This window comes from Heterocephalus glaber, unplaced genomic scaffold (genome assembly GCF_053883595.1).
Source record: "Heterocephalus glaber isolate CG9 unplaced genomic scaffold, H.glaber_assembly_v1.0 deba00001606, whole genome shotgun sequence".
In the NCBI taxonomy this organism is placed as follows: domain Eukaryota; kingdom Metazoa; phylum Chordata; class Mammalia; order Rodentia; family Bathyergidae; genus Heterocephalus; species Heterocephalus glaber.
In genome coordinates, this window is record NW_028258377.1 from 40,672,430 (window position 1) to 40,694,979 (window position 22,550).

General features: G+C 57.0%; 1 protein-coding gene and 1 pseudogene across 1 annotated transcript in view; both read right to left on the minus strand.

Moving 5' to 3' along the window:
- Positions 1-22,550, minus strand: part of Col23a1 (collagen type XXIII alpha 1 chain) — a 272,540-nt gene that overhangs the window by 15,435 nt on the left and 234,555 nt on the right. Inside the window, exons 5-8 of the mRNA XM_087195002.1 lie at positions 21,472-21,498; positions 5,625-5,651; positions 3,975-4,001; positions 3,283-3,309 (exon numbers count right to left, since the gene is read on the minus strand). Coding sequence (XP_087051128.1) covers positions 3,283-3,309; positions 3,975-4,001; positions 5,625-5,651; positions 21,472-21,498 — 108 coding nt within the window. The remainder of the gene's footprint in view (positions 1-3,282; positions 3,310-3,974; positions 4,002-5,624; positions 5,652-21,471; positions 21,499-22,550) is intronic.
- LOC147823029 (small EDRK-rich factor 1 pseudogene) lies at positions 5,659-11,838 on the minus strand (annotated as a pseudogene).

Below are 22,550 nucleotides of genomic sequence, written 5' to 3' on the forward strand. Positions count from 1 at the left end.
GGAGATGACACAGGTCGGTGTGGGAGAAGGGCCCTGTGTCCTTCTCCCTGCAAAGCACCCTGACGCCTCTCACAGACCTGTCCAGCTGGTCAATTCCCGCCTCGTTAAAAGTGCTGGAGGGGCTGCCTGGGGCATTTATCTCAGGGGAGTGAAAACCTGTGTTTACATGGAAACCCGTACACAGATGTTCATAGCAGCCTTGTGTGCAATAGCCCCAAACTGGAAACAAACAAAACGTCCTTCCGTAGGTGAATGGTTAAGGAGCTGTGGTGCATTCATGTCACAGGACTACTCAGCAATAAACAGAAAAGAACAGGCTTCCGACGCATGCAACAAATTGGATGCACCTCGAGGGAATCGTGCTGACTGAGAAAAGCCGATTTCACAAGGCTACATACCACATGCCTACATTTGTGTAACATCTTTGAATGGGAAAATGATCCAGTTGGGGATGAGTGGTTGCCGGGGTGAAGTCAGAGGGAGGGATCTGCCCATTGCTGTACAGGGATAGCACAAGGAATCTTGGGTAGCGTTACCCAACCCGGCAAGTGTGGTGACACTGCACACAACAAAACACACACCTGAACATGCACACAAATGAGTGTGTAACACTGGGGAAGTCAGAATCAGATTGGTGGGCTGTTCAGTGTCAGCTTCCCGATTGTGAGACTGTCCTACTGCAGTGCAAGATGTCACCACTGGGGCAGCTGGATGAAGGGCTGAAGGGCGCATGGGGGGCTATTTATTAGAAATGCACATGAATCGACAGTTATCTCAAAATGAAAAGCTAAAAGAGAAAGGCAGTGCAGGGCCACGCACTCTCTCTCAGGCAACACCAAGGCCCAAGCTCTCAGAGCTGCTGTTAGTACTGGGTCAGACCTCGGGCAGCCAGAGCCCTCCACCCCACGGGGCAACCCAGAAAGAAGGAATCCCACTGTGCAACCGGCACCTTCCTGTGCCCTGGCCAGGCCTGCCCAATACCGGCACAGGTAAGGGCACACCTGGTCATAGGCCCTGTAGCTCCCAACCTCATTGTAACTGAAAGAGGAAGAAGCCTTTTGTGGACCCAGCATGGGGAAGCAAGACCCTTGGAGAGCATCTTAAGCCCACCTTGGTGATGAGCTAGCCGGGGCTCTACTGCCCCATTGTATAGAAGAAGGCTGGGAGTTAGAGGGGTGATCATTTACTGAGGGTTACAGAGCAGGACAGCCGAGCCTCCTCTGACCACCAAGGCACCCGGTCTCTTTTAGACTTTTTTGTGTTTATTAGGTTTTTGAGACAGGGTCTTGCTAAGTTGCACAGGCTGGCCTCAAACTTGCTATCCTCCTGCCTCAGCCTCTTGAGTAGCTGGGATTAGAGTCATGTACTGCTGTCCCGGGCTCTTAGATGTTTTTCCACCCTTGGCTCTGGCTGCTCCTTTTATTGCTTAGAGGCCCAGGACTGGGAACCGCTGGCCTGCAGTCTGCTTGTTGAGGGATGCAGCGGGTCTTAGGGGAGGTGGTTCCCAGTTTCTTTCCTGCCCGGCTGGGACTGGATGGCAGAGGTCCAACCCTGGACATGTGTGGTGAGCTGGGGACCGGGGAGCACAGCAAGCCAGAAGGCCCAGTCCTGCTCAGCGTCTACCTTGAGGACACGGAGACTGTACGCAAGGTGGTCTCTGCTTATGAAGCCCGGGCTGAGCCGTGGGAAGACCATCTAGTCAGCAAACAGGTGGTGTGGTCAGAAAAGCCACGAGGTGCCTCTGAGGCATCTCACCCAGCTCAGGGCCCAGCTTGATAGCGGGGTGCAGGCTGCCTGCTCCACAGGTGGCTTTCACGTTGGCTCCTGTATCACAGGCTCTTCTGCAGCTTGACCTCGCTGCTCCCCATCAAGCAGGAGTCTATTTCTCCACCCCGCCACTGTGGCTGGGCTGACAGCATGCAGGGGAGCTGATGCTGCCCATTCTGGGCAGAGCCTCTCACAGGCCACCACTGCCCACTGCCTGCCCCTTGGGGCGCTGCTCTTGGAGCACCCGGGACCTCAGAGGGCAGCCTGGGGGTGCAGCCCGGGGACCTGCACTGACGGCGACACTGGGAGGGCCCATCACTCGGTCTCCGGGACCTGCTGCTATGTTCATGAGAGACCCCGCCTGCTCTGGAGACCCTGAAAGACTCCGTGATGACACAGTGTTGTTCTAAGCCACTGAACTCCACAAATGACCCGAGGACTGAGACAACAAGGAGGACACCGTGAAGGGAGGGACGTTTCTCTCCCATGGCCCTAGGGCCTGTTGTGCGTGGGCATTCCTCTGGGGAAGATCAGCTCCCACACAGCCACCAGAAAGCAGCCAAAAAGCCTTTTCCCTAGCAGGAATACAAGCACCCTTTCTTTGATTTCAGAGCGATCTCACCAGATTTATGTGGCGAGGGGCCCAGGCAAGGGCAGCTTGGGCTGTGGGGACTCAGCCCGGCCACCCCTTCCCCGGCGATGTGGACCTTACTCTCTTCAGTTCACACAAACAGGCTCAGAGCCAGGAAGGGGTGGTGCTGGGTTCCAGCAGTCGGGACCACACAGCCCCAGCCACGCTCCTCCCTGCTGCCTTTCCACCCCCCATAGGTGGCGCCCTCCTCCAGCGCCTGCAGGTGACTGGCCTGGTGGTTGGCCCTGCTACAATGTCCACGGCAAACCTTCCAGAAAGCGCTGGTGTACCCAGCGGCCTGGGCAGCTAATGCCATCTTTCAGCCTCCCCGCCTGGGCCGTGCTGGGAGCAGTGAGGCTCCTGTCCAGGGCTACTGAAGCGACCCTCTGCCTGCTCTAGGCTCAGCACGAGGCACTTCTGAGTGCAGGCAAGGGGACCCTGAGGGGCAAGCAGAAGTGGGCTTGGAGGACACAATGATCTGTCTCCATGCTGGGCGCTGACCTGCAGGGCTGCAGTGAGTCTTCACGACAACGACAACCACTGGGAGCCGTGGCCGCACCTCGCCTCCTCAGGTGAGAGCGAGTTGCGAAAGGTCACAGCTGTACGAGGCAGAGCCGCGCTTTGTAGTCAGACCAGCTACCCTCAGGAAGGCTGGTATCTGGGACCAGGGCCAGCCCCACTGGCTACCGTGGTGACAGCCACAGGGACTGTGACGTCTGCCGGACACTCGCCATCTGTGTGGGAGGTGGTGGCCCTGGTGTGCTCACAGCAGTCGTGCTGTCTCACTAGCCCCTTCCTGTGCTGAGCTATGGGGACACCCTAGGGACACCCCAGGAGAACAACACAGCAGGGGAGGGGGCGAGGTGTGTGTGCGCCATTCTTACCCAGGGGCCGAAGTCTCCTGGCGCACCCTAGGAACCAAAGCAGGACACAGGTCACCACCACTTTCATTGCTTCTGCGCGTTTCCTACTGAGCATTTACGCTGTGCTCCAGGCTTCACGGTTTGACTTAATTCTAACAGAAGCGACAGGCAGACCCTGAGTTTATCTCCGTTCCTAATGAGGAGACGGAGGCACAAGAGCCCAAGTAACCGCCCAAGGTCACGCAGAGCTTGAGATTGGGTGTTTGAAAAAAAGCCTATGGCCCAGGCCTTCAGGGTGCTGCCTGACTTCCAGTGCCAAACGTCAGGAAGTCTTTCTCAGGGCTCAAAGATGGCCCTCTGCCACACATTCTCCTGGGGGCGTCCTTCCCAAAGAGAACCTGGAACAGTCACGGCTCAGCTTCCCAAGCCCTCCGGGACCCTCTTTCATTGCTAATTTCTTTGGAAACTGGTCAATCTAGGAAGACTGTGGCTCTGAGCTCTGTTATGCCCTGGCGCCAGATTTCGGATCTGACTCACCCAGCACACTATTCGGTCTGTGTGAGTCTGGTCGCCATTTCAGAGGCAGGGATTGCTGAGCCCACTTTACAGATGGTAAACTGGGGCTCCACAAGGGCTGTGACTCGCCCAAGGTCACCCTGGAACTGGCACCCTTTATCAGCCTCCAGCGTCAGGATGGCTTCAGCAGTACTTACCTTTTCCCCTTTGGGGCCTGGAAGTCCCTGGAGAAGGAAGGTAAGAAAGAACAGGTGTGAGTGAAGAGAGCTAGGGGGGTTCCCCTTCCAGTGGCCCTATGCTCTTGGGGACAGAAGGGCCTGTGATGCTGGCAGGGCTGTGGGAGGCTGAGCGGAAAGTTACACACAAGGCCATCACCCTTCCGGAGACCTGCCCTTGCTGGGCTCATGGAAGCGCCACGCCTCAGTCCTCAGCAGAGGGAGACCAGGGTCTGGCAGCCACCCTCAAGGGCCGATGGGTACAGCCTCTCACCAGGGAAGGACACAGGTGCTAGCCACAGCCCCTCGCTGCTCGGCACACACCCCTGCGTGAGCAGATGCTGATGAGGAGACCACCCCTGGCAGCTGCCTGCAGTCTGCAGGGTGGGGGCAGACAGAGACCCTATCTCCAGAAGCATACTCCCTCAAGGGTGGCAGCCCTTTATCCATCTGTTTTCCCTCCTCCCTCCCTCCCTCCCATCAATCTGTCCGTCTATCCCCTCCATCAGTCCATATCCGATTATCTAACTGTGCTATGTCTCTCCGTGCATCTTGCTCAACTGCTGAGGATGCCCGAGGATCATAGGCTTTTGTACCAGGCATTGAGAACTTCTCAGTCCAGTGCCCACCATGGAAATCTTGAGAATGCATCAAGACACTCTATGCTTGAGCCTGCTGCAGGGGCCTTCAGACTTTGAGAGCTAAACAGGCACCAGTGACCACACTGTCTACATTTCTCCATGACTTCAAGAGGGAGGGGTGAATGCACCATTTCAAAACAAGGAGCCTGAAGATCAGGAGATGAAGAGGCCACCTCAAGGAAGCAGTCAGTAGATGGTGGAGATGGATTTGAATTCATGTGACACCCAAGTGGTTTATTCATTATATGCTCAAATCTCTAAACTTCTAATCATAACACATGAACACGCTCCGAAACTCAAACCCCTAAGCTTAACACTGAACCTAATCTTAAACCCTAACCTTACCCTAAATAACCTAACAACTCCAAATCTAATCCCAAGTCCAACCCTAACTGTTATGGTTTAGGCCTAAAATGTTCCCCCAAAGTCTTACGTATTCATAGGTGGGGATTTTGGGAGATGATTAGATCATGGGGGACTATAGTCACCAGTGGACTGATCCACTGATGATTTCATAGCTAAATGTGCTTTTAGAGGGGGGGGCCTTTGGAGGGTGCATCCCCCTAGCTGGCTTCACCTTCTCGCTCTGCTTTCTGGCTGTCCTGCAGTAAGCAGCTTTCCTCTACCATGCAATTCCACCATGCTGTTTTTGCCATGGAGTCAACCAACAATGAATCCTATGAAAACCATGAGTGAAAGTAAACCTCGCCTCCTTTAAATTGTAAGGACTGTGCATATTGTTCCAGTGACAGGAAAGTGACTAATACATTAACCATAAACACCAAACCTAAGCCTAACACTAACGTAACCCTAACCTAACCCTAAATCTAATCCCAGAGTTTAACCCGAATCCTAAACCCTAACCTTTAACTCCAGCCCTAACCCTAACTCTCTAACCCATCTGTCCCTTCCCTTGAATGTTCCATGGTCACTCCCAGGCCATGGGGCAGCCCATTCTGGGAACACACAAAATGTCCTTGTCATCACTTACAGGTTTGCCATCCAGACCAAGTGGTCCCTGGAAAATGAGAGAAAGCAAAGGTTACCCATGGGAATGACATCTTCTGTGTCTTATGCCCCCAGTGCATTATTCAGTAACAAAACATGAAGCTTGTCCTGAGCCCAGAGGCCTGGGGGCGGGGTCTGCGGCAGGCTGATCCCTTCCTCTGACCACAAGGCCCAGTTCTTCTCTAAAGACCTCCAACTGTTTGGGCAGGGCTCCTGGGGGGCCCAGGTCCTAGCGTCAGGCAGGAGCCTGGGACCGGAACTGAGCTGTATCATGCCTGGGACTTAAAATGGTGATCCAGAGGGGAAAGAGGGCTCTTTTCTCCCAGTGAGGGCGAGCTCGGAGCTCTGCGGGCCACCACGGCTTGAGAAAAGAGCCAACAGAGCAGAAAGCAAAGCCGAGAGTCAGAGGGAAAGGCAGGACTGAGGCCGGATGAAGGCAGCTGGCCCAGCACCCTCCACATGTGGGCCAGGACGCTTTCCCCCGTAAGCCAGCTTGAGGGAGTCGCCGTCACCCGTAACTGGAGTCCTGCAGGTTCCATGAGCATCCTGCGTGGCTGTGGCCTTTGCCAACTAACACAAGGCAGGGCCTGAGCACAGGGCCTGCAGAAGGCCGGCAACCGAACGACTGCCTCCAGAGCCTGCTGCTGCCCGCTGTGCAAGGCCGACAAGGGGCAGCTCACGGGAGGCTCGGTTTCTGGCCTCCCCCTCCCTTGTGCACTTCCCTCCTGACCCCAGCAGCGCTGTGAGCCAGGAGCCTTCGGGCATGTTGGTTTCTGCCGCCCGGTTACCTCTTCTTCCACCCAGCGCTCCAGGCCGCTCCGCACCCCCGCCAGGCCGCGCCAGCCACTCCCCAGCACACGCATTCTAACTGCTGCACCCTCAGCGTGTGATCTGCACCAGCCTTCCTCAGGAGGGTCAGGCAAGGGTCTGACCCCGAGGCCCCGGGGCTCAAGTGGGGTCTGGCGCCGAGCGCGTGCTCTGCTGCCAGGCGAACCTGGAGACGACGCATGCGCAGACACACGCAGACCCTGTTCCTCCTCCGAGGCACCTGGATCAGAAGTGGTGTGGAGTTTGGGTTGTTTTTAAGTTTTGGAATACACGTTGAATGCCCCTCATCTGAAACTCTGAAATGCTCCAAATCCAAAACTTTCTGAGTGGCAACACGAGGGCACATGGGGGAAACCTCGTCCAGGGGAATCCTTGTTGCACACATAGTACCTCCAGGTGACGTGAAACAGGAGCGAGTTTTGTATCTAGATTTGGGCCTTACCCTCAGGACAGCTCACTAAGTATATGCAGATGTTCCAAAAGCTAAAAGCTTCAAAATCCAAAACACCTGTGGGCCTGAGCATTTCAGGCCAGGGATCCTCAGCCTCCTGTGTCTGCTCATAGCGAGATCCTGCAGGGCCAGCACCCAGGTCTACACCCCAAGTTCGTCTCCCCCCCAGTGAGTCTCAAGGTCATTTTCTGCAGTACTTTAAGGAGTTTTGTGCATGAGGGCAGGGGGATCACTCAGCAGCACAGCACTTGCCCAGCGAGCCGGTGCCTTGGCCGCAATCCCAGGAGAAGGCCTGTTGGCTTTGGGTTGGCCCAGGGCAGAATGGAGAGAGCTGCTTGGAGAAGCAGCATGTGGGAATTTGGTTCCAAGAAGTGTGTGCGTGTGTGGGCACGCGTGTGTGTGCACATGCGTGTGTTCATGTGCGTGGAGAGGGGCAGGCAAGGTGGGCGGAGAGAACAGCCCAGCAAGCGGGAAGGGGGCCCTGGCAGGGACTGAGGGGTGCAGGGCAGCTCGGCCTTGGCCTCTCTCCCAGCCTTCCTGGAGTGTCCTTCACTTCCGGTGCCTCTGAGGACCCGGCGATGCGCTCCCTGGCCGTCTGTGGCCAGGTCAGCCTCTGCCACTTGGTCCCTCTGTCCCCCAGAGGAAACCAGGGCAATTCAGAAGGCTGGGGTCTAAGTGTTTCCGGCCGCCAGCGTCAGGTTGGCTGAGGGTTTGGATGTCACACCATGCCCCGGGCTCAGCTGGGGCTCCAGTAGAGGGTCATGGGGTCACTCCAAAGTCCTGGGGCTCCTGGGCTGGGCCTGGTGCCACCACAGGTGCAGCCCCACCAGAGGCTGACCTAGTGGGCTAAGTTCCTGAGCACTGGGACCTGGGGCCCACAGGCCCACGACCTGGACCAGCCCTCCTCCCCCTCTCTCCCGCCGTGTCCTGCACAGTGTCTCTGCCCGACCACCTCGCCAGGGCCAGGCCCTCTTGGCTGCCACAATATCACGGGGCCCAGTCCCAGCCTGGGCCTCTTCTGGGAGCTCATCGTGACCCCACACTCAGTCTCAGTCACTCCAGCCACCCTGTGAGGTCGGTGGCATTGGCTTCTTAGAGAAAACTGAGGTTGGAGGACGGGAAGACCTTGCCCAGGCAGAGCTCAGGGCCAAAGCCCTGGCCACGCCCACTCGCTTCCTGCATGTCTCCGTTGGTTTAATTTGTTGTCTTTTTCGTGCTGCTGTGGATGAGCCCAGGGCCTCCTGTGCTAAGCAAGCGCACTCCCGAGACCCTACTCCCTGCCAGCTCTGCGACCGTCCCTGGTGGGTCACCGTGGTTGGGTGAGAAGGCCCTTAAGTGACCGAAATCAAGTTTCCCACAGAGGGTCCTGCCTGTATTTGGCTTCCAGGATGCAGGGTTTTAAAAAGGATAACAGGGCTGGATGTATCTCGGGGGTGCAGTTCTCACCCAGCATGCATTGGGTGCTGGTTCCCATGCCCAGCACCCCAACAAGCAACAGATAAAACAGAAACCAAGCAACCAACCGAACAAAAGCAAACAGAGTTTGCAGAGCAGAGCAGGGTGTGGGATAAGCAGAACTCTTAGCGGGGCCCATGCAGGGCTGATGGCAGCAACTCCAGTTCTGCCAGTGCCTGGGCCAGGAGCGGATGGCGGTCCTGCTGTGACCGGCACTCCATGTCAGCACATGTCAGCAGCGACAGGAAAAAGGAGCCGGGACCCGCCTTTGGGCCACAGCAGTGGCCTTGGTGGGCAGAGGTGGCTCCAGGCCCATCTTTTCCCCCCTCCTCCAGTACTGGGGATTAAACCCAGGGCCTTTGCACTGAGCTACATCCCCAGGTCTTTTTTCTTTTTTCTTTTGAGACAGGGCCTCACTAAGTCACTGAGTTGTCCAGGCTGAGCTTGAACTCAAGACCCTCCTGCCTTGGCCTCCCAAAGTGCTGGGGTTGCAGACGTCCTCTATGCCCCGCTGTCTGGGTCTAGCTTGGATGACATCTGGGCAAGAAAGCTGTCAGGAATTCTTGGAAGGGATTCTCTGTCTGGGTCCCTGGCTGAACCATAGAGAGGCTGCTGGGGGCACAGGGCCCCTGGGGCTCCCCAAGGAGGGACCTCTGAGGTGGCAGAGGAATGGCCTTGCTTTGGAGTCGGGTGGACCTGCTCTGCCACCCCAGGGCGGGACTCTGATCACCCGCTGTCCCAGGGCGGCTGGGTGAGAAGAGGACCTGGCTGTGACACTCGGGAGGACAGGCCCTCGCGCACATTCACGGCACACTGCCTTCCCCAAGTGGCCCGCAGGGCGCACTGGCCTGCAGTGTCCGCAGGCGTGCTTGGGAGAGAGACCCGTGGTGGAGGAAGCGTGGGAAACACCGAGACACCCTGAGAGGCGCGATCTCTCCTGCGAGCCTGGCCTCAGTCCTTTTCCACTCTGTGCCTCCCAAGGAGGTCAGACCCCTGTCCCATCCCATCCCAGGCCGGCTGAGTCTCAGCAAAGCAGCAGAGGCTCCGGGCTGTGTAGGCAGCTGCAAAGGGGTGGCTCTAAGGGCTGGCGTGCAGATGAGCCCAGCTCTGCTCTGGAGAGAGGGTCAGACTCCGTGGGGAAGGTTGGGGTGGGCCTGCCCCAGCCAGGTACAGAGGGGCCCGGGGTGCGGCCAGGCTGGGCCAGGGCAGGGTGCAAACATGCAGCGCACAGCAAGCTGGTTCCGGCAGAGCGGGTGGCTGAGGGTGTCTCTCCTGTCAGAGCAGCCCCTGCCCCGGACGGCAGGGTGCTCCAGCAGCTGCTGCTCCCCTCACCTCTCCAAGAGCAGCAAGAAGGGAAGGAGCTTGAGGAGGCTTCCTAGCAAGCAGCTCACACGGCGAAGGCCAGGGCCGGCAGGCCTGGGTTCGAATCCCTTTAGCTCCCGGCTCTGCAGACACGGCGGCACCTCAACTGTACGCACCCCATCCTGCCAGCCCAGGCCCTGCCTGATCAAAGCCTTGGAATCCACCAGAGGTTTTCATTGCCTTCTGCCCTCCTTGAAACCCACAGCTGTTCACAAGCCTCGCTCTGCTGTAAGTCGAGACCAGCCGGCTGGGGGTTGTTTCTGGATGTGTGAGAAGCAAATAAAGGCCTGTGTGCATCTGAGGGAGACGCAGACAGAGCCCGCGCTGCACAGGTGCCCGCCTTTCAGGGCCCTGCGCACCCAGCCTCAGTTGCCTCCGCTGTAAAATGCGGGCCACGCCGCCCTCCACAGTGACAAGTCTGAGCTGGTCCCAGCTCAGTCTCTCTCATACCCTCTTCTTCCAGACTGAGGGACGCGTGGCCCCACAGGCAGGCGGCCGACACGAAGGGGGGTCTGCCTGGGCCTGGAGGGGCAGTGGGGTGCCAGGCTGTGCCTCCGGTGACATCTACCACTCTCCCTCCAGCGCCCCACTGGGGAGTGTGAGCACACCAGAGGGGCCTCGGCAAGTGCCTGGCCAGGTCTTCCACTCTGGCAAAGGCTGAGGCAGCCCTTCGGCTCCCTGCAGGGGGATCAAGGCAGAGATGAAGGCAGGAAGGGTGGGAGCGAGGCCTGGACTTGTCCTTCCACTATGGCTCAGCCTGGAGACTGAAGTGCATGGACAGTCTGCCTGTGTTTTCGTGCAGGCAGGAGCGAAGGCCCCAGCGGGCTGCAGCCCAGTGACTGTCTTGCTTTCTGCTTGTAATTACTGCTGACAGCTCCCGTTGGGGACTGGAGCCCTTGAAATGCATTGGGCCGAAGCCCCTGGATGTGGGGCTTAGCAGGATCATCAGGTCAGGGCCTTGTAATTAGGCCCCAGATGTTGACAATTCATCAAATTACAAGGCTGTTGGGGCTTGAGGTCCCAGCCTGGGAAGCTTGCGTTCCTGTGTGGAGGCTCCCCAGCCTCCGCCCGATTTCTTAGGGCCCGCCCGTGGGTCGGCACCATGCAGTTCAATTTGGATTTGCTGCCCTTGGGCGCAGGAAGGGAGGCCCCAAGCTCAGGATCAGCCCAGCTGCAGCCTGGGCCCCGAACTCTTCCTGGAGATCCTAGGATCTGGGATGCTCTATCAAGAACGGACTCTGCACTCAGCCACGCACCCCAGCTCCTAGCAAGCTTAGAGGCACTGCTGGGCAGGGTCCCGAGAGCCTGCACCAGGCCAGGTGCCTGCCCCTCCCCAACACAGGGCCTCCCCAGGCCCCTCTCTGCTCATTTGGAAAGTGAGGGCTGGGGTTGGAAACTGCCTTCCTGCATCCAGATTTTATTCTGTCCATGCAGTTAAAAAACAAAATAAGAACCAACTGAATCAGCTGCAAAGTTGAAAGACTATGACATTTCCCATCCACATCCAGGGCTTGGCATTTTCTCGAGAGGGGAAGGTCTCCCGGTCCCCGGCCCATGCCTGCCTGGCGATGCCTGGTGTGCCAGCTGCTCTCCTAGCTGGGCACTGCCCAGAGCCATGGCCTCCACTCCTGCCCCCCTTGTGCTGGGCTGGCTGCCTGGTGAGGTAACCTGCCTGCTCTGCAGGCCATCTGCTTGTACCCCTGCCCTAGAAAGTCTCCCAGGTCCCGTTCAGCTGTGTGATTCTTTTTTTGTTGGGGTAAATGGTTTTATGAGGATGAGTTATAATGAAGGTAATGCTTGTTCATTCTAAGGAATCCCGATCTTGGAGCTTGTGATGCACCAGTCGGCAGCAGCACCCACGTCCCCAGAGCTGGGCGTTATTTTTCTCCGGTTTGCATAGACTTCTTCTCATTAGCTGCCTTCTGCTTTGTTGCATGAACTCAGAGTCCCTCTGCTTTCTTTGAGAAGTAGTCAAGCTATCCTCTTTTCTTTTTCGCTTGCTAATTTATTGGGTTTTCTCCATATTCTTCTGTCTGGCAAGTTCTCATTGATTACGACCTGTAAACTGGAGAAGCAGTTGTACCTTCATTAATGAATTCATACGTGAAGCATCAGCATATGGTAGCACTCAATATGTTAGCTATTATTCTTGCCTCAGATGTGTGATTCTGCAGGCCCAGAGGCCAGCAAGTAGCCATGTGAGCTGGAAGCAATGACACCCTGTCCATGTCACACATCCCCGCTGGGGTGGCAATGCTTCCAGCGCTCAGCCTGTGACCTGATCACAGATACCGGCTGAAACCACCCACCCACCCAGTACTGCTGTTTAGTGAGAGACACCGGCCACCCTGTCAGGCATCAGGAGAAGCTGCTCCTGTTGGGGTGGAGGGACTGAAGGGGCCACTCTTCTCTGGCTATGGAAGGCTAGGGTGGGACTGGGGGCCAGGCTGTGACTGGGTGGTGTCACCAGAGGCTGAGGGTCACAGTGTGGCCTGAATCCTATGCTGGGCACTTGGGGACAGCGAGACAGAGACAGCATCCAGCAGCCTGACTGGGCACCGCCTCACAGCCCTCATGTTTTTGGTGCTAGGAATGGAACTGAGGGCCTGGGGCACACTAAGCAGGTGCTGGACGGCAGCTGGACCTGCCTTCTTGATAGATGTTGCCTGGGCTGCAGGGTGGACGTGATCCTCTTTGGTTTTCACAGACAACTGAGGCTGGGCAGTGGCACTCATGGGCAAAGGGCTGGTTGAACCTTTATGAATCCCGAGAGCTGGTGCAGAATTGCGTTCCCAGCTTTTCTGGAAATATCGGAAGATGGCATGAGCACCATGTGTGGACTGAACCTCCACATCTCACTCAGATGGGGCAGAGGCCATGGCTCAGCCATGGCCACCACTCTGTGCTGTGCTGCATCCGGCCATTTGCTCACCTGGCTGACCCCATAAAGCACCGGGAGCCGAGTCCATGCTGAGAGTCACGCTCTGCACTGGCTCTCCTGAACTCCTGACCCCCACCTCCTCCCTCTGTGCCCTGCTTCTCACACAGCTAAGGAACAGGGAACGTCTTGGGGCCACATGCGCACCCTGCACCCCTCAGGGTGAGCTGTTCAACATCCTGCAGCCCATGCCCTCCTCTGGGAGGCGGCTGTCGTGGGGTGGACTGGCTCGCCGGAGCTCAGCATGCTGGTGCCAGAGGAAGGTGGGCCGAACAAGTCACTGGGCTGGGCCCGGGGGTGCATGGGTACACGGAATGGAGCAGACCTAGCATGACACACTCTCTGTCTTCTTTTTCTTCTTCTTTTGCAGAGCTATGGGTCAAACCTAGGCCCTTGAGTATGCTAGGAAAATGCCCTACCATTGAGCTACATCCTCAGCCCTTTTTTATGTATTTTGTGACAGGGTGTCACTAAGTGGCTAAGTTGTCCAGAGTGGGCTTGAACTTGGTGGGGCACAGCACATCCTGAGCACCTTCTTCCACACTGGAGGGGCAAGAGCACTGTCCAAGAAGGGAGGGGTGAACAGAGTGGGAGCCCGAGGAGGTGCTGGTAAGTGGGGAGCTACCGTGCAAGCCTGACATGCACCTTCAGGGAGGAGAGCTCACCGCTGCCGAGCAGATGGATGTGCAGCTTCTGCGTCAGCCCAGCACTCACAGGTGCAACCCTCTGCCTGGCACCCTTGTCTCAGTTGTGTCCGTGGCCTCCATGCGGCCAGGAAGGCGAGGCCTCAGGCTTCAGCCCTGGGAGGTGTTCAGGGGTGCACCCAGAGTGGACAGAGGCAGCTAACTTCCACAAGGCTGGATGCCCAGCCACGGGCCGAACCAGTAGGGCCCACCTTGGCCACGCCACCTGGAGGTGCTCCCTGCGCCCCAGTCATCAGCACCTACTGGACCTGTGACCCCCGTGTGCCCCTCCTCTCCCTGACCCCCAGGGCCGACCCTGGGCTCCACGGCGCACAGCATCCTGTGTCCTCCTGGGGCTGACCCCATTCACGGTGAGGCCAGATTCACGACAGTTTTGATTCTCTCTCCACTTGCCTCTGAGGTGGTGAGGACCCCTGCACATACTTCTTTCCACCCCACCCTGTGCCCAGGTGCCTCGAACACTGAGAATGTGGCAGCACTGTGCGAGGAACGTCCCCGGGCCGAACCTCCTAGTATTTCCCACTGTGCAGGTGTGCAGCTGTGAGCACTAGAGGGCATCCTTGTCCCGCTGCAGGTGGCCCAGGCCGATGAGGCTGACTGGCACTGGGGATGCTGCCCCATGTGGCTCCTTCAGCCTTGAGGGCTCCCCGTGCTGGGCACAGTGACCTCCAAGGCGGCAGGAATGGTCCCTGAACCCAGTTGTCCCCGCGGCTTCCTCGGGGTCACCTAAGAGGCCCAGGCTCATGGGCAGGAGGCCCCTGGGGTCACACAGTCTGTGGGGACCCAGAGCCTATCCTGTCCACGGCATGGGCAGGCACGGGCTGGGCAGAGCGGCTCCCCGCCCACACGACTGTGCTCTCGAGTGCGTGGCCCAGCGACCTTGTGCAGGTCTCTGAGCTTGTTCTTTCCTTCAGGCTGAGCGTGTGGAGCACTTCACTGCCTGGGAGGTGAGGAGATGCCAGCCAGCACCCAGCCCCAAGGACACCGCTGCTGAAGCACAGGGCCACCTCCCCTGCCCGGCCTCACACAGCCCGTGCCTGCTGGCTGACCGGCTGGGGCTGTAGGTGTAGACAGGGCTGGCCACTGCAGGAGGGTGCTGAGCGCTGGACAGGACACATGAAGTGGGAGTAATGCTCAGGCCCGGGGTGGCTGCTTCCTGTACCGTGGCTGCTCCACATGGGGCCCTCTCAGGGAAGTCGGGGACAGGAGACCAAGGGGTACCTGCCCCTTGCGGTCTTGTAAGCCCTGGGGGGGAAGGCTGGGGTGGAAGCCCCTTCAGGTGCCCATGAAGCCTCCCCGAAGCACCAATCTGGTGGCTATTATCAAGGCCTTGGGAAGTCTGTTTTCAGCCCATCCTGGAATTTGGGGGCTGGGGAGCAGCCCTGCAGGGGTCAGAGGATGGAGGATGTTGAAATCTAAAAAACAGATGAGTTTGGTGTATTACAGATGAATCATTTAACCAATTACATTTTTACAATCAAAGCTGTTTTTGAACTGGGACAGTGTAAGAAAGCATATGGATGTGTGGTGCTCTGTGGTCCTTTTTTGTTCACTTGATTAATTCCAAACAGTCCAACTGAGTTGTTCATTTCAAAATTGGTCCCAGGCTGGCCCGTCTCACAGACCACATTTGAGCTCAGAGCTCACACTGTCCCTGGGGCTGCAACTGTCGGTGACCGGTGACTGACGCCGGAGACAGTGTGCAGGCCCTATCCCTGGGCTCCGGCAACTTCTGCCAGATGTGCATGTGCTGGGGCCTGGAGAGGCCGGGTGAGGCGCTGTGACTGTTCAGGGCCCTTGAGGCCCCGGGCCGCTTCTTAGTTCTGACTGGATCCTGTCAGTGCAGGACTCTGCCGCCCTCTCAGAAGCCCCCCCACCCGCCCTGTGGCCCGGCGTCCCGTTCCATGCACAGGGTGAGTGTCTCATATCTGAAATCCATGGGAGCAGAAGTGTTTCAGATTTTGGAAGCCTCCTCGGATTTTAGAATCAGTCAATCTATCTGTCTGTCTATCTTGGCGATGGGACCCAAGTCTAAACAGAGCTCATTTGTGTCTCATATACATTTCATATACCTGACAATGTTAGACAATAATTTCAGCGCCCGTGGACTTTGACCGGGAGGTCTGCTGTGGAAGTTTCCACCCACGGCATCACAAGAGTGCCCCAAAGGCTTCAGATTTTAGAGTATTTCAGGTTTTTTGTTAGGGCTGCTAAACCTGCACAGTGGATGCAGGGCCTCCCACGGCTTCCAAACCCTTCCACCAGGCAGGCGGGGGTGCTTGTCCCTCGGCTATTCAGCATCACCTTCCCCGCTTTCCCTGCCCACGGCTCAGGTCTGAGTCCCCGACCACGGCAGCTCCTGGCCACCAAGCCCCCAGCACATGTGCTCCTGTGCCTGTGCATGCGGTGTGGAACGGCCTCTCCTGGTCTGCCTCAAATGACCTCTCCCAGAGGCCTCCCGGGTCCAGGAGGTTACGAGCCCTGCCTGGCTGTGCTGTGGCCCCACCTGCCGCACCAGAAGAGCTCAGTGTGGAGGACTCTGCACACAGCTGGGGACAGAGGGCGGGCTGAGTGGATGAGTGGCCCTTGTCTGTGGCCAGAAGCCCAACAGAGGTGGGTGCGCCCAGGAAGCAGCTTGGACAGTGGGGATTTCTGCACCTCACAGACCTGGGCCCCTTCCCTTGAGCAACACGCCTGCAAGCAAGACCTCAAGCTTTGCTCTGTGCATGGGAAAGTGCGGTACACGGAGGCCCTGCGGTTCGCGCCAGGGCACCCAGGTGTGGGAGCATGAGGTGATTCCCGCCTCCCATGGGCCAGGCACAGCCCCGCTGTGGAGCACACCCCAGGCTTCAGTCCCTTGCTGAGTCCAGATTCCTTCCTCTCCACAGGGCAGAATGGCAGCGGGTGAGAAACAGCAGCTTCCCGGGAGACAGGTGCCACTGGGGTGGGGGCAGAGCCACCTGGAAAAGCAGCAAGGACTCGCGCTTGCTTCCCGACACCTGGCAGGCTGGGCGGAGAGGGGCCATGTGCCCTTCCTCTGCTGTTCCCACAGGAGGCCAGGAGGGGCCAGCGGTGAGCAGCTGCCCCGAGGACAAGCGGGCCCAGAGCAGAGCCAACCCCTGGGCCTCCCAACCCCTCGTGTCAGCCTCACTGCGCTTCTCCTCTGCGCAGCCCCCAGGACTGACTCAGGCCTCCCGAGCTTCCGCACCATCTGCTCACCACGCCCATCGCCACATCCCGACACCCGACACACACGCTCCTTCCAAATGCAAGACCTGAGAACCTGCCTTTTCCTTGGCTAGGGGACCCCACCCTGCAGATCGCTACCTCCTTTTCACCATTGAAGTTTCAGTTCAAATGTCATCTTTGGCCAAGAGCTTTTCGATTATTTAATCCAAATGATACCTGTTCATACACCTAGCCAGCACACCCCTCACATCCTTGTTTGAGTCTGGTTTTTTTTTTGAGACAAGGTCTTGCTATGTAGCCCAGGCTGGCCTTGAACTCATGGCAATCATCTTGCCTCAGCCTCCCAAGTGCTGGGACTACAGGCATGTGCAACCACGCCCAGCTTCCTTGTTTTATTCTTTTTAGCACATTACATTATGTTCAAGAAATGTGTCCACTGCCTTCTGAAAGGGCAAAATAAACCACAAAGTCATTAAAGGTCAGCGTTAAGAGGAAAGAAATTCAAAATGCTAAACATGAAAGCAAGGATTTTCACGTGGGAAACAGGCAACAAGGAGAAAATCTAATGTTTCCTGTGAAAATTGTGTAGGGACCAGATGAAGCCCCATGGGACAGACAAGTCTTTCCGCCCTAGAAGACAGTTTAGAAGAGGATAAAGGGGCCACGAGACACTGCTGAGTAGATCAACATGTGCTGCTGGTCAGCCTACGCCAGTCTCCTGCCCACACAGCCATCCACTGGCCATGACAGTGCAGCCAATCTTTGTGCCATCCTGTGTGCAGCTTGGGGCATGGTATGGGGCAGCCAAACCTCCAATTCATGAGATGCTGCAAAATCACTATCAACAGAAATGCCAATGCTGTCCCCAAATGCAGGAGTGCCATGCCCAATGCTCCTTTGCAGGACCCATTGTTGATTCCTACTGTTCTGAGCTCAGAATTCCCTCCTGTCCAATAATTCCCTGTTGTCTGTGTCCCAACTAGGACCAACTGGGATCTGAAAGCTCTGGAAGGCCCGTTTTGTCTTTAAGCGCTATGCCTGCAATTCCAGAATCTACCACAAGGTGGCAGTACTACATAAGCCTCAAAACTAGTTTTAATGCAAATACGCCCTAATTTGAAACAAGATACATGCATTAATATATTTTAAAACTTATTATGTTGAAATAAATTAAAATATGACATACCCACAGTTTGCCAGGACTTGGAGAAGCGTGACACATTCACATGCTGTTGGTGGGAATGTAAATTAGCAGCTCCTCCTGAGGGCAATTTGGCAGCACTCAGCAAAGCTTTAGCACTGCAAACCCTTTGAGGCAGCCATTCAACTTCTAGACGTTTATTTGAAGCCTACATTTATTCCCAGAATGTCAACTGTAAGTATGAGAATTGTCAATGTAAATAATATAACTTGGAGACTGGTTAAAAAAATTATGACTAACTACTACATATGTAGCCATTATAGTATATAAGATTTTTTCTTGGTACTGGAGGACGAACCCAGGGCCTCTGCATTGAGCTACATCCCCAGCTCTGTTTTTTATTTTTAATTTTGAGACAGGATCTTGTTAAGTTGATAGGTTGCCCAAGCTGGGCTTGAACTTGCAATCCGCCTGTCTCAGCCTCTCAGAGTGCTGGGATTACAGGCATGCACCACCTTGCTTGGCTCTGTAGAAGGATTTTCTTTTCCTTTTTTTTTTTGGAACCAGGGATTGAAATTGGGGTCTTGCGCTTGCGAGGCAAGCGATGGCACCACTGAGCTAAATCCCCGGCCCAGTAGAAGGATTTTCATGAAAAAGGAAAAAGGCAATAAGAGAGCATGTCCCTTGTATTCCTGTCTTTATGCCAGTAAATATAAAAACAAACTCACATATAAGAATGCTGGGAGAACAACCCTGTAAATACTGAGAAGGCAGGGCTGCGGCAGTAGCTCCGTGGTAGAGCACTTGCCTCGAATGTGCCACCCTCAACACTTGAAGATTAAATAAATACTGAGACATTTACCTGGGGCGGCAGTGTGGCCGATGCTCTATCCTTTTATTTTTGAGTGCTTTTCTCTATTCTCCAAATGCTTTACAATTGCCTCTCATGTCACCAGAACGTTGTGGCCAGGGAGCCCCTGGGTGGAGAGCACAGGCTGCTCTTTGTTTAGTGTGGGAAGGGACCAATGACCCTTGCCCTTGTAGCCCTGAGCATCTCGGCCAGCCTGCCCGGCAGAGGGGCCCCCTGTGCCCAAGGCGGCCGGCTGCACGTGTGGGCCTGTCTGCAGAGCAACCTCGGCCTCCTCTTTCCTTGTTCTTACTTCCCCTTAGGAAGCAAAGATCTGGCACAAAGAGAAAGAAAAATCTTCTCTGAGGCTGGGCTTGAAGTTTACTAAGCTGCAAAAAACAAAACCTAAGAAACAAAGACAAGAACAACAAATTCCCCAAACCCAAACCACCACCACCACCACCAAGAAACCCTTTTTCTATCACTAGCGCTCTCAAAGCTGTCTTCTTTCAAACACTGTAAAGTTATGTTGAGTGTGTCAGAATGATTCCCCACCCGCCTTCCAGTTTTCCTTTAAAAAAAATGCAGTTGGGGCTGGGGTTGTAGCTCAGTGGTAGAGGGCTTGCCGGACATGCATGAAGCCACAGGTTCTATGCCCAGGGCCACAAGAAAAAACTTCATTTAGTTAATCACAGTAATCGAGCACATTGCAGGGGCACAGCATGACCTTTCAGTACGAGAACACACTGTGGGGTCGGGCGATCTCTTTTGAGGCCTTCAGTGAAGAGAAAAGACCCTTGGCTGGATGCAGGGCTCTGAGGCACCCTGTCTACCCCGCCCCCTGCAGGCGGGGTCACCCCAGCCCAGCCTGCCAGGGCCGCATAGCTGGCTTGAGTCTGCACGTGCCTGGCCAGCTGCAGCCTGTCGTGTCCTCTGCACACGAGGGGCCTCTGGGTGTCCCAGCCTCCTTAGCACTTGGCGGTCACCCCAACTCTTGGGGCATCCCCGGTCTCCAGAGGCTGAGGGGAATCTCAGCTCAGAACACGTGGCCCCAGGCCCTATGGAAGTCCACCTTCCACTGCTTTCTCTCCTGCAGGGGAAGCCAAGCAGGGTGTTGGCCCCATCCTGTGTGTCTCATGCAAGGGACAGGCCACGGAGCAGAGCTGGATGGGGTGCCGGGGCACACGGGAGAGCAGCTTGCTCTGAATGCTGGTGACACAGACGCCCTGAACCAGGGACAGGGCCCACGCCTGCTGGACTGGGGTTTGCATGGTGGCTGGGTCCAGCAGCCTCAGGAGAGGCCAGTGTGGGCGGGACAGCAGCTCTCGGGGGTCTGACAGGTCCCCACACCCCACACTGGGCCTGGCACGCTGGGGCTTCCCTGGATCCGAGGGGCTGCTGCAGGGCACCTGCAAACGACGTGACCCTTGCGGGGCCCACACTGCTCCCTGCCTGGACACTCCCTGCTTCACGACAGAGGACGCTTGGGCTCCATATGTAGCTGTCTCTGTCCCCAGACCCCGGCATCCAGAGCCCCTTCTCTGGGCCAGACTGAGGACAAAAGTTCTGTCCCTGCCTGGCTTCCAGTCACACAGAGGGCCCAGTACCAGCCACCTCTGCTTCCTGTCACCACAGTGTCCCAGGTGCTGTATACATGGCCTCATTTCACCCCAGTCCCAGTCCCCCAGGAAGGGACTTTGTTGTCCTCTGTTACAGGTAAGAAGCCCAAGGCCCAGGACCCCAGGGGTTTCTGGGGGCTCCGCAGCTGGGGCGCAGCAGGGACAGATTCCAGCCCTGGCTGCTCAGCTCCACGCCAGGCTTCTGCCTGCTGTCACCCCAGAGGCACCAGCCACCCTGTGCCAGCCTCAGGTCCTGGGAGGAGGGCAGGCATGGGGCAGAGGAAGGAATCACTCACCCCTCCCGCACTCCCTCGGGACACTTGGCCTGCAGGTCTCTGGCCAACGAGGGCTCAGGTTAGGACTTTTTGCATTTCGGGGCCGCGAGAGCAGTGTGTGCTCACAGAGACTGCCTTCAGTGTTTGAGTCGGATCTTCGACTGGCCAGCGCCATGAGGTCTGGTCCTCTCTTACCATGCTGGGCTCAGCCTCGACCTCTGAACACGAGGGGAGACCGCTGGCTGCAGGCCGTGTTGCTGAGACGCTCTGTAGGTTAGGCGCTGAGTGCATTTCTGACCTCCAATATTTTACATTTGCTGTGTAGTATATGATGCCACCCACCGAGTTAAAAGCATTGCGAAGAAAACCCCAGAAGGTGAGCTAACGAGATCAGCCCGGAGGAAAGTTCCTCTGGAAAGCTCCTCCCTATGCACACGGAAGGCTGCAATACCCGGCGGAAGGCCTTGCTCCCCCAGAGCTGGCTGCTGTGGGAGGAGTGGGGAGCTGACCCCCTAGTCAGAAAGTGGAGGGTGCTGGGCACAGTGGTGGCCCCGTGGGCTGCGTGCTTCTTCCCTGACAGAGCTGAGCTTCCTGCCCGCGGGCATGGAAGACATCTGCCCGCCCGGGGGCCGCTCCTTGGATGCCCCTGTGACCAGCTTCACCCTCCTCAGGGCCCCTCCCTTCCTGCCACCGGATGACGTGGTGTCTACGTCTGAGAGGTGACGATGCCCCCGCTCCCGACGTGATCTGGGGCCTAGATGGTGAGCCTGGGCAGGAGGCGTGACTGCTCCGACACCCTGGCTGGGCCGGACCTGCTGGGCCCGAGCGCCTCTGAGATGCCCATGGACACTGCTCGCTTGGCCTCAGGCAGCCCCGGAGCCCACGCCAATCCCCGCCACGGAAAGACACAGCCCCGCAGAGAGAGGAGAAAGGCAGGAGCGAGACAGTTCAGTTAGGGCTCGGGAAGGAAGTCGGCTGAAGAGGAAAGGGCGAAGAGAGCAAAAAATAAATGACAAATTACCGGGTAGCCATCTCGTCCTGATTGTCCCTGTGGTGATTAATATGTCATTAATAATCAGACTTTCGGCAGAAAACCATATGGCAACAGTTAGATCTTGGCTGGCTGCGACCCCTCCCCTCCGAGCTCCGACTGGCTGGCAGCAGTGTCTGAGGGTGGGCAGAGCACTAAGAGCAGGATGCGGGACTCCTGTGGCTGGGGACACAGCACCCTTCTCCCGCCTTTGGGGGCCAGGCCGAGGGCCGTGGGGGCCCTGGGCACATGCACACACGGTGTCCGTGACTTCACACATGGCACAGACCTCTTGGGGGCGTGGGGCTCTTTCGTGGCACCGCGAGGGCCCTGGAGGAGTCACTTGCTCCCCCCTGGGGCACACTGGCTGCCGTGGTGCTTCTCTGTCCCCCTCAAGGCCAGGCCTGCAGCAAGCAGTGCCCGCCGGGCCCTGTCCCTCAGCCAGCCCTCCTCAGGCTCCCTGCCGGTTGCAGCTGGGGAATCTCTGCATTTGTTTAGGGCATCTACTATTTTAACATAACAGCCAAAAAATTTTAAAAAGTCACTCAACAGCCCTCAGTGCTTCGCATTTCAGCAAGTTCACACCGGGCGCCTCCGTGGACACCCGGGAACCATCTACTAGGAAAGACTGCTCGGGCCCGGACATGGACACATTCGTGTGGGCTTGGGCATTTTGGGGGCTCAGCGTGGCGCTACATGCGTGGAGAAGCCCAGACTCCAAAGGGTGCCGATCCAGAAATGAATCACGGCAAGTGGAAGTCAAACACAAAAAGGCTCATTGGAAAAGAATTCCTTTGGGAGGTTAATTTTGGCTCAAGTCAGCTGTCAATGTGCTTCTTGAACGGATTCATTGGGATTTATCGGGTTCTGAAAAACTGCCAAGAGGATCAAAGGCAGACACGTCCTGGGCCCTGGAGAACGCGGGGTTCTGACAATCCCCTCATCCAAAGGCCCTCTGGCTGGCCAAGGAACGTGCAGGGGCCCCTTCGACTTCCTGTCATCCCTCCCACACCGGCACTGGAGATCCAGCCCGGGCCTTGAGCGTTCAGGGCAAGCTCCACCGCTGACTA